Below are 10,175 nucleotides of genomic sequence, written 5' to 3'. Positions count from 1 at the left end.
GCTCCATTGGGCTGTTGGAAGCCAAGGGCCTCAGGGGAACCACGAGAGGTGAGGGGCGACAGCTGCACCCCACACGGCTGAGGGGCAGGGGTCCCCAGGCCCAGGCTCTGGTCCACAGCAGGCATCCCTCGGTTTATGAAGAGAAACATGTTAATAAATGTTGGCAAATCGAATCACAGTCTAACAGCCCTGCTCGAAGGGTACGCAGTGACTGGGGGGCCCCTGAGTGTTCCCGGCCTTCCTTCTGCGTCAAGGGATACTGTCGCCTCCTGGCTTTGCCTGAGGAGAAGGGGATCTGCATATAGACAAAGAGACCTCTGGGTTCTCATTAATGACCCCTCTCCACCCTTTGGAAGGCCTTTCCTTTTTCTTTTTTGTCCCTCATCAGACTGGGACATCCTTAGGAATATGGGCTGTTCACGCCCATCTGAAGGGCTTGGGGGTGGGGTCAGCCCAGAATTCTCTGCCGCTCCGATCCCTCCTGGCCATCAGTTGGGTCTGAGGAGAGAGTCTACTTCTCAAAGCATCCTGGCCCTGGGAGCAAGAGGGTGGCCCCAGGGCTCCACTCCCGAGCCCTTGCCAGGCCGAGCCGGGTCCCCTGGAACCACGTCGGGGTGGGCTTGGGTCTGGCACCCACCCCTCCACCCTTGCCCTCTGGGCTTGCTGCCCACCTCTAAATCTGGTTCTCTCTGGAGACGGGGCGGAGCCCCGGGCCTGGAAACTGGGTCATTTCCCAGGGCCCGAGTCCTCCTCACAGGGTTGGCACACCCTGTCCAGCCCTTCAGGGAACCGGAGTTCAGTGCTTGTCACCCTCTTTCGCTTGGCTACGCTCAGGGAGAGAATTAGCTCTCACCCCCCAGGCTCTCCGAGCAGCCCAGCCATCCGGGGAGGGACCAGGACGGGCCTCCTGGGAATCTGCCCAAGGCTTTTTCTCCGGTTCCTCTGGGAAAAGGTCCAGAAAAAGACTATAAAAATGTCCCCATGGAGAAGGAGGGGGCGAGGCGGGACCGGGCCCTGCCCTGCTGTCAGGAGAAGCCCCAAGGTCCCACCGCAGCCGGGACAGTAATTCTGCTCTCAGTGGGCCCAGGGGAGGGCTGGCCCGGCCAGAGTCCACTTAGACCCCCGGAAACTCACCATGTTGCTGGCCAAATGCAGCTTCGTGGAAACCTCAGGAGTCAAATCCTCTCCGAAAGGTTGGTCCGTAGCCAGGCCGTGAGCACAGGGACCCACCTGGCACTCAAGGATGGTCAGAAAAGTCGGGGCTCAGCAGACAGGACACCCACCTCCTCCTCCTCTTCTATGCCTGTGTCTGCCCCCAACCTCTCTCCTGTGAGAGCCAGTGACAGGCACCTGGCCTGTGGAGCTGGGACAGCAGTGGGGCAGGCCGAGCCTGGGGGGCCCACCCGTGTTGTCCAGACACGCCAGAGTGGGGTGCCACGTGTGGCCATGGACACTCCAGGCCCGACCTCACCAGGCTGGCCAGGGGGCCAGGAGAACCCCTTTCCAATACACAATTTAGTGACTCGTGTCCTCAAGAACCAAATCAAAGGTGATGGGGATTGTGGGTCAGGCAGAGTGGAGGTCGAATTCTGGTTCTGGTTCTCACAAGCCCCACGAACCCGGGCGTACAGTCCACTCCGAGCCTGTTTTCTCATCTGCAAAATGACCTTTCTAATACTTCCCCCCACCAAAAGGTCAGTGACTCTTTGGCACTCTGCTCAGCACCTGTGTGGGCCACTGAGCAGTCACCAGTTCCCAGGGCACCATCTGTCTGCTTCCTCCACCCTCTGCCGACATTTCAATTTTGTCTTATGTTCTTACAGACATCGTCTTCCATGATGCGGCAGATTGTATTATAGTTCAGTTACTGACACCTCCGCCATGAGGATCGTATGCCCAGCCCAGCTGTGTCACATGACATGCTCTGGCCAATGAGATCTGAGCAGAAGTGACTCGCATTGTTTCTGGACAGAAGCTTTCAGAGCCAGTGTTCAGGTGGCCAGGTGAGTCTACCTCTGGCACGAGAGGACACTGTCCCAGACAGAGGCTCTTCTGTTAAGTGGGGTCCCAGAGTGAAGAGGACACAGAGCAGACCGGCAGCCACCTTCGAAGGACAGGTGGTCATCATAAGACACACCTCGATTGTTAGAAGCCATTGAGACGTGGGGGTCGTATCCTGGCTGATACACATTGCGGCTATTGGAAGTCTTTCCTGGGGTTCCCAAGAGCTGTTTTTCGGTCTTTGGCTGCTGCTGGGGGCACTGGGTAACTATCAGCGAAATGTTATGACATGGAACTTGCGGCCCTTGGGAGGTGCTCAGTTAACAGTGGCTGTGATCGTGACCTGGCGTTTCTGCACACGGGCCAGACCGACGATCGAATGGGCTGGGAGACGTGTTCCTCTGACGGGAGGGGAGCACGTGCAGGCTCAAAGCAACCCTCGGGGGACCTCCTCCATGAATCTGTGGCCGTGACCTTCTCCTCACTTCCTGCTCCCCTCCCCACACCCCCTGCAAGAGCCGTGTAGAGGGAAGCTACTTAGATGGCATTCCATTGTCCGCCTGTCCCGGCGCCCAAGGTCAGGTACGCTGCGGCAGGCGCACACACAGCAAACACGGTGCCTCTCTTCCCACTTCCCCTTGGCTGTCACTTTTCCTATTGACTGAGCCCTGTGTCAATCTCCTCTGCCATTCCAGACTTCCCCATTCTCCTTTCTTATTTTACTTTGATCCCTTGAAATCCAACCTGGCGTGGGGCCCGGAGCACCTTCCTAGCACTGACCTTGACGTACTGGTGGTCTTCAGGCTTTGGCTTCTCGGCAATGTTCTCTTCTGAGCACCCAGCACACACCAGGGGGACATTGGCTGCTCGATAAAGCCACTGGTGGCTTCGTAGCTGGTGGGGCAGTGGCAGGGCAGGGGACAGCTACATGCAACCTAGTTCATGATGATTCTACCGAGGAGGCGGGCGGGGAGGCAAAGTGCCACCTAACCCATGGCTGTTGGGAGGGGCCTGGCAGAGCCAGCAAGGAACCGTGCACCCCTGGGCCTGAACTCCGGTTTCTCTCCCCATCTCTGTCCCCTTTCTACCCATTCCACTCCTGGCAGTTGGGGACCCTGAGCAGACCAACTCTCTCTCAAAGGATGGGGTTTCGAGGTCAGGACTGGCCCCTCCCCGCGACCCACCAAGGACCAGTGGTCAAGGACTTCAGCAAAGGAACTCGCAAAAGCCATCTCTTTATTGTTCATTCCTGCCGTTCAACCGGTTTGCATAAGCTGAGGATGAGTGGATTTTGGAGCTACAGGTGGAGCATCTGGGCACAGACCCTCCCAGAAATAGTCCATGCACACTGCTGAGGCTGGTTAGATTCGAGAAGCAATTTAACAATAAACTACAGAATTAGAAATGTACAAAAGTGTCGAGGCGGCTGCTGGCTGGTTTCTTGCCTCTCCATGGGGGTCAGTTACGCCCATCGGTCCTGTGCAAAGGTCCTGGGGCTGGCCTGAGGGGCAGACGGATTCTTCTCCAGGACAGGAGCGGTGCTGCTCACCCAGCAGAAGGGTGCCAAGGGGTAGGTACGTGGGTGTGCGCCCTGGGACCGTGGCCGCCACACGCTCCGTGGCTTGTGAGCACGTCTCTGCTTCCTGCCTTTATGTCCGCCCTTTGAAAGTGTTCATGCAGGTGTAGGTTCCTGAGAATTTGTGGATCTCCTCGAGTGCGGCCTGCGGGAGTATGCTGGGAGAGTGGGGAGGACGAAAGAAGATGGTCAGCGGGGGAGACCAGCCCCTGGGTCCCTGGTGGCCACATGAGGTGATGTAGCAGAGTGATGGTTCCCATAGCTCTCCCCACCCCTCCCTGCAATCCTACAAGCCACCCCTACCCATCCTTCCCGGATGAAGGGCTTTCAAGTAAGTGGATAAATGGCTCTTAACAAGGCAGAGGGCGGGTGGTGGAAATAAACGTTGAAAGCCACATTCATAGCATTTAGGGCCCATAGGTATCTTAGAGATCGATTAACTCCAAATGCCGCTTATTCAACGAATACTGACTGTGGGGCTGAGGAGTTAGGTACTGGGTGTCGCCTACTCCAGGAGAACACCCCGTACTCATGATCAGGCCTCTCCTTGGGCCCATGGTCCCCTGTTTCCCTGACCAGCCCTGGTGTTGTCCTCACTGTTTAATTGTCAAGCCCATGGGGGACCCTGTGGCAGACATTTCATCTCTGATCCTGGCCCTTAGCATAGGGCCCGACATGAGAAGAACTCAGTTTACTTGTTGAATTAAATTGAAGGGCCCTGGACCACTCCAGGTGCAAGATAGGAAAGGCTCACTTCCATCCAGAGCAATCGGGAAGGCTTCCTGAAGGTGGTGGCACTGGAGTTGAGCCTGTAAAGATTTCTCTTGGGGACGGTAAAGAGGGGTGGCAGGGAATGGGGTGGAGAGTGGCTTCTCCTTCCTGTGGGAAAGTAGTGGGGAACAGAACAAGAAATGTAGGCTGGGGGCTTTCTGTGAGAGCACAGAGATGTTCTAGACAAAAACTAGCTTTGTTCTAGAATGTTCTGAAAGGCTTCTAACATTTTGGCGAGGGCCCAAGTCCTGCTCTCCTAGGGGCTTGCAGAGGCGGCCAAGGAGCAGCTCAGAGCAACAGTTGGGGTGGGCTGAGGGAAGCCCAGGTGTGGCCCAAGAGCCCTCAGGTGACCCTGGCCCCTACCGCCTCTCCCCTTTCTCTGGTCTCTGAAAGGGCTTTGAGTTCAGAGGAGGGGGACTGCTTGACGTGTCCCCTCAGTTACGTGGCTTCTGTGCCCGCCGTGGACACATGGCTGGGGGGACCTCCGGGACAGAGGGGGCCAATCAGCTAGGCTGGGGGCGGGAGATGGCCGGGGGCCCAGAGGAGCCAAGAGTCCATGGTCACCGTTGGCTCCAGGGTGGCAGACTCCAGTGCAGCAATGAGAGGCCAGTGACAACTGAGCTCAGGTGGCACCCGGAATAGCCCCTTCAGAGTGGGACAGGGATGAGAAGGGCTCGTGCCCGAAGTCCGGACAGTCCCAGGGCATGTGATGCTGGGCGATCTCCTGGATAAAGCCTACCTCCCAGGTGGTCTGCCCTGCTGAGTCCCACCCGATGAGCACTGGGACGTTTCTGTGAATCCTGAGTCTCTGCCCACTATTAAGTCTCTAGAATGATGGTGGTTCTCAAAGTGTGGCCCAGGAACACCTGGGGGGACCTGAGATCTCTTCAGAGGTCTGCGAGGTTAAACTATTTTGATAATACTGAGACGTTATCTGCCTTTTCCACTCATCCTCTCACGATTGTAGAGTTGAGTTTTCTAGAGGCCGTATGACATGTGACATCACAGCAGACTCAAATCAGAAGCATGTATAAGAATCCAGTTGTCCTCAGTTAAGTCACGATAAGAGCTCTGCACACCTGGGGAGCAATGCCATTCTCCCAACACTCTTTTTTCTTTTTTGAAAACATAGTTTTCATGTAAACAAATCATTCATGTTAACACGACATGGACTGGTTTTTGCTATTCATAAATGAATATTTTAAATATAAACAAATGTGTAAATCTTATAAAACTTTTTCTCCGTTTTAATTTCGAACACAGTCTATAGCAATAGATACGACTCACCCAGACAAGAGCTCTTAGGGCTTCTCGATAATTTTGGTCGTAAAGGGTCCTGAGACCAGTGAGTTTGAGAACCGCTGCCCCCTAATCAGGACAGGAAACCCTTGCCACCCGCGCTAGCACTCCTCGTGGTGACGCCCACGGCAGACAGGACGAATCGATCCCATGTGTACTTTCTCCTGCCTGAGGCCTCTTCCCCGCCAGGGTCCACCGGGAGAAGGGGGAATGGTCGGCGGGGGCCTGGCCCCGAGCTCCCTCCCCCAGCCCCATACCTCTTCAAGATGACGAGGGCGTGCATGGTCCAGGGGAGCAGGAGGAGCGCTCGATTGAGCTGCACAGCTTCCACCGTCCTCCGGGCCACCGTCTCCGGCTTCAGCGGGGGGAAGAGGTTGGGGAACCTGAACGCAGGAGGAGACACAGTGGGTTTCTCCCGGAGAAGCAGCCACTTCCGCTGGAAGCCTCCGTGGCTGACAGGTCTGGGTTATCCATACGGTTTCTTGAGAAGACTCAAGATTTGGAGACTTAAGACCCGTCTGGGATTCTCTGCCCCACTCCCCCTGCCTCCCCAGATGTGTCAGGAGCTCCTGAGTCTCTCACTCCCCCCACTGGGTTTCCTCTTGGGAATGAAGGACTTCTAACCCAGCCACCGGGGCCCCATCTCCAAAGCACTGAGGATGGCTCCTTCAACGTGCCACCAAGATCATGTCGCTGCCCTGCTCACACCCCCTGCTCACTCGGGGCCCTGACTGCTGCTTGACCCCCGCTTGCTCCAGCCGTCCTGACCGATCTTCCCGTTCTTGTCACTTAAGTCCTTCCCGGTCTCAAGATCTTTTAGCAGCTGTCCCATCAGCCTGGCTCCCCCCTCCCGGCTCCTCCTGAGGGAGGTGTCTCAGCCCGTCCACTCAGAGTGGCCTCTGATGTCTCCCTAATTTCCTCGATGGTGCTTACACATCTAGATGGTGCTTACACATCTGGCCTTGCCCGTTTGTTTCCTTGTTAACGCCCTGTCTCCCCCCCATCAGACTGAGTTCTACAGGGCAGAAGTTAGGTTGGTCTCGCTCCGTGTTGTATCCCCCGTGTGCTGTGTCTGGCACATAGCAGGTGCTTAATAAATGCTTGCTGAATTAATAAACACTGAATCACTTGCCGTTCCCCAAATATATCCTGCTCATCTGTCTGGAAGCGGGGGCTCTGTTGGGATGCCCTTCTCTGTCCAGGCTGCTGGTTCGCTCATTCATTGCTTCATTGATTGATTCGTTGATTCATTCAAATATTCACAGAGCACTTTCCATGGCGTTGATGAATGAATGATTGAATGAATGATTGAATGAATGATTGAATAAGCATACATCAGGAGCTTCTCATGCCTGCTAGAGGCATCTGACCTGAGACTACATAATGATGATGCTCTGAGTGCCAGGCCTGTGCTAAATGCTCAATGGGAATCATTTGCTCCAATTTACAGAGAAGGAAACAGGCTCTGGGGAGTTGGCAGGGTAGGAAGGATTCAAACCAGGCTGGCAGGAGCCTCAGGCCAGTGCTCTGTCCACGCCCTCACTCACTGCTTGTCCCACCCCTCGGGAGCCTGTAGGCGCAGGGCTGATGCTGCTGGGTCTGACCTCAATCCCACAAAGGGCTTGTGAAGCTGCTCTGGCACCAGGAGGATTAAGGGTGATGAGTAACCTGGGTCTGATGTCATCCTGAGCAAAGGACAACTTTTGGGCCCCCGGCTAGGATGTGGTTGCTCAGAGAGTCCCAGGATCTCACCCCCGACCCTGCGCTTCCTTTGCTGTCACGATGTGCTGCTAAGGTCCCCAAACTGTGTAGTCTGGAAGGGATGAATGTGCCGAGGCAGCTCACTGATGCTGGAACCCCACAGACTCAGCAGACAGTCTGGTTTTCCAGTCCCCACCCGGGCCAGCCCTACTATTAGGGAAAGGAAGACAGGATGGCTAGACCAAGCGCCATGGATTCAGGGGGGCCCTTTCTGGTATTCCCTGCAGAAGAACGTGACAGAGGACACCTCGTGCAGGACACATCTGCGGGCGGGACTTCCTCTTTCCTCTCATGGGGGTGGGATGGGTATACAGGGATCCCATAGAGCTATTAACTCCCACGGAGGCAGCACAAACTCATGGGAAAAACACGCTTGGCCACTTTCTATCTGTGTGGCCTTGGGCAAGTTACTTTCTTTGTCTGAGCCTCGGTCCCTTCGTCTGTGAAATGGGGATAAGGGCTGCTGACAGCCACATGCAGCAGCATTTGGAAAGCATCTGGTGCGGCTGGAACACAGAAGATCAAGCAACAGCGACTTACAGACAGTGCCCACCTATACGGCCACTCTAGCTGAGAAACCCATCAGTTAAGACGCAGTCTCAAACACCTGTCTCCCACCCTCGACCCCGGGCGGCTGCTAAGTATGGTTGGAGAGGAAGCCCAGGCTTCTCCTCTCTTTTTCTTCTTTCAGGATATGGGAGTTGGTTAAGGACCAATCATCCTTTTAATGCTCTTCTCCTGAGCTTTCGGGGCTCACCCGACCAACCGCAGGTAACTAACCTTCACCTAGAGCTTACTACTTGCCAGGCGGGCTAGTCGATTCACACACAGGAGTACCTAACCTGTGAAGTATCTAACCCTTCATGTGGATGAGGCTCAGAAAAGCCAAATGACTTGTCCAAGGTGACGCCGAGCTGAGATTCAGCCCTGGGCAGTTTGGGCCCACGCTCGGAACCGCGGTGGAAAAATGACTTGAGGAAAACCTTGAATTTTCTTGTTAAAGCTATGCCAGGAGGTGAACGAGACACACGAAGGCGAGGTCTGCGAATGTCCCGCCCCCTTCTGTGCTCAGGGCGCCCCGTTAAAATCGCGGATTGCCACGGCTGCACTTCCCCTGCACGTGCATTTATCGAGTACCTCCTGTATGCCCAGATGAAGAGAAACCAAGCCAAGACCTCCTGGGGAGAGGGAAAGCTAACGTGGAACATCAACGGTCACGAATCCAGCTTCCTCTAAATTCAAAATCTGCGATAACGTGCGTGCATGTCGGGTGGAGGTGCGCACTCCTGCGGCCAGCTTTCCCTGGGCCTAGCAAGCCCCTGCCCGGGTCCGATCAGCCGCGGGGCTTGTCCCGGAGGAGGCGGGTCCCCTGCTCACTGACCTGACCCTCATGCCCTGGAACATCTCTGTGCTCGTGTGGAAGGGCAGCACGGTGGTGGCGCTGACGCCCGGACAGTCCAGCAGCCCCAGGGTCAGGCTCTCCATAAAGGCGAAGGCCGAGGCTTTGGAGGTGCAGTAGTCGATGGCGCCGGGGATGGCGGACAGCGCCAGCACGGAGTTGAGACACACGATGTGGCCGCTCTGCAGCTCCAGCATGCGCGGCAGGAAGGCCTTGGTGGTCTGAGGGCGGGCGGGGAGGTCAGTGTGGAGCAGCCACATTCCTCTTTCCAGCCACCTTGTCCTAGACCATGGCCCCTGGCGGGAGCCCAAGCCCAGGTGAGCCTCCCCCGTCCCGCTGCATGCCCAGGCTCCCGGGGGAAGGGGCAGCCCTTACCCAGAACTGGCCTAAGGTGTTGATGTGCTGGGACTTGAGGAGGGCGTCATCGTCACTGTCCATCAGGCTCTTCCCGTGGACCACGGCGGCGTTGTTCACCAGGATGGTGATGTCGCCCACCTGCGGGTAAGAGGGGACCGCAGGCCCATCAGGGAGGCCAGCCCCAGTGGCCTACCCCTGTAGGGGCGGGACCTGTGGCCTTGGGCAGCCACGGTGCTTCTCTGAGCATCGGCCTTGATTTGTAAGATGGAGCCAAAAACCAAACCGGGGGTGTTCTGGGGATTAGAAGTCATGTATGGCACGGAACATATTTTTTAAATAAAGAGGGTTATTGTTACATAAAAATAGTTAACATTTACCACGTGCCAGACACTTAACAGGTGGATTTTGCCCTCTTGCAGCTCCCCGATACTCTCGGTCTAAACAGACGGATGGAGTCAGGAGGATTTTCCCTGAGGGCAATGGGACATTTATGCCCCAGGGTTTCGGATCGAAACTCACAAAGTCTAAAGTTCCAAAGAAGATAATGGATGATTACTCCTATTATGTAATCGACCCACACCCCTAATCCCTGCCCCCTGCAACACACACACACACACACACACACACACACACACACACACACACGCATGAGCACACGCAACTCCGGCCAGCTTCACAGGAGAGTCCCCAAAGATGCCCCGGAAACAGCCATTCTGCCATAAGCAACGCTCGCTCCCCAGCCGCGTGACACTGTTCTTGTGACACTGTTCTTTTCCGGCTGGCACTCCCTGTGTCCTGCTGAGCTGAGGACGGACCCTCCCAAGCTACTTACCTTCTCTCGGACAGCTTTGGCTGTCTGGTACACCTCCTCCCGGTTGCCCACGTCACAGATGAAGTAGTGGCACTCGGTGCCCATCTGCCGAATCTCCTCTGTGGTCTCCTTCAGGCATTTCTCAGTCCGGCCCCAGAGAACAATCTGGAAGGAGAGAGTAACAGTACTGAACAGGTGGT

General features: G+C 56.0%; 1 protein-coding gene across 1 annotated transcript in view; it reads right to left on the bottom strand.

Annotated features, from left to right (window-relative positions):
- Nucleotides 1-3,220: 3,220 nt before the first annotated feature.
- Nucleotides 3,221-10,175, bottom strand: part of DHRS3 (dehydrogenase/reductase 3) — a 22,907-nt gene continuing 15,952 nt past the window's right edge. The window contains exons 2-6 of the mRNA XM_023532612.1: nucleotides 9,997-10,140; nucleotides 9,183-9,302; nucleotides 8,790-9,028; nucleotides 5,905-6,030; nucleotides 3,221-3,735 (exon numbers count right to left, since the gene is read on the bottom strand). Coding sequence (XP_023388380.1) covers nucleotides 3,651-3,735; nucleotides 5,905-6,030; nucleotides 8,790-9,028; nucleotides 9,183-9,302; nucleotides 9,997-10,080 — 654 coding nt within the window. The 5' untranslated portion in view covers nucleotides 10,081-10,140 and the 3' untranslated portion in view covers nucleotides 3,221-3,650. The remainder of the gene's footprint in view (nucleotides 3,736-5,904; nucleotides 6,031-8,789; nucleotides 9,029-9,182; nucleotides 9,303-9,996; nucleotides 10,141-10,175) is intronic.

Source organism: Pteropus vampyrus, unplaced genomic scaffold (assembly GCF_000151845.1).
Source record: "Pteropus vampyrus isolate Shadow unplaced genomic scaffold, Pvam_2.0 Scaffold86, whole genome shotgun sequence".
Taxonomy (NCBI): Eukaryota; Metazoa; Chordata; class Mammalia; order Chiroptera; family Pteropodidae; genus Pteropus; species Pteropus vampyrus.
The sequence above is the reverse complement of the archived record's forward strand: the minus strand, read 5'-3'. Positions and strand labels throughout refer to the sequence as shown.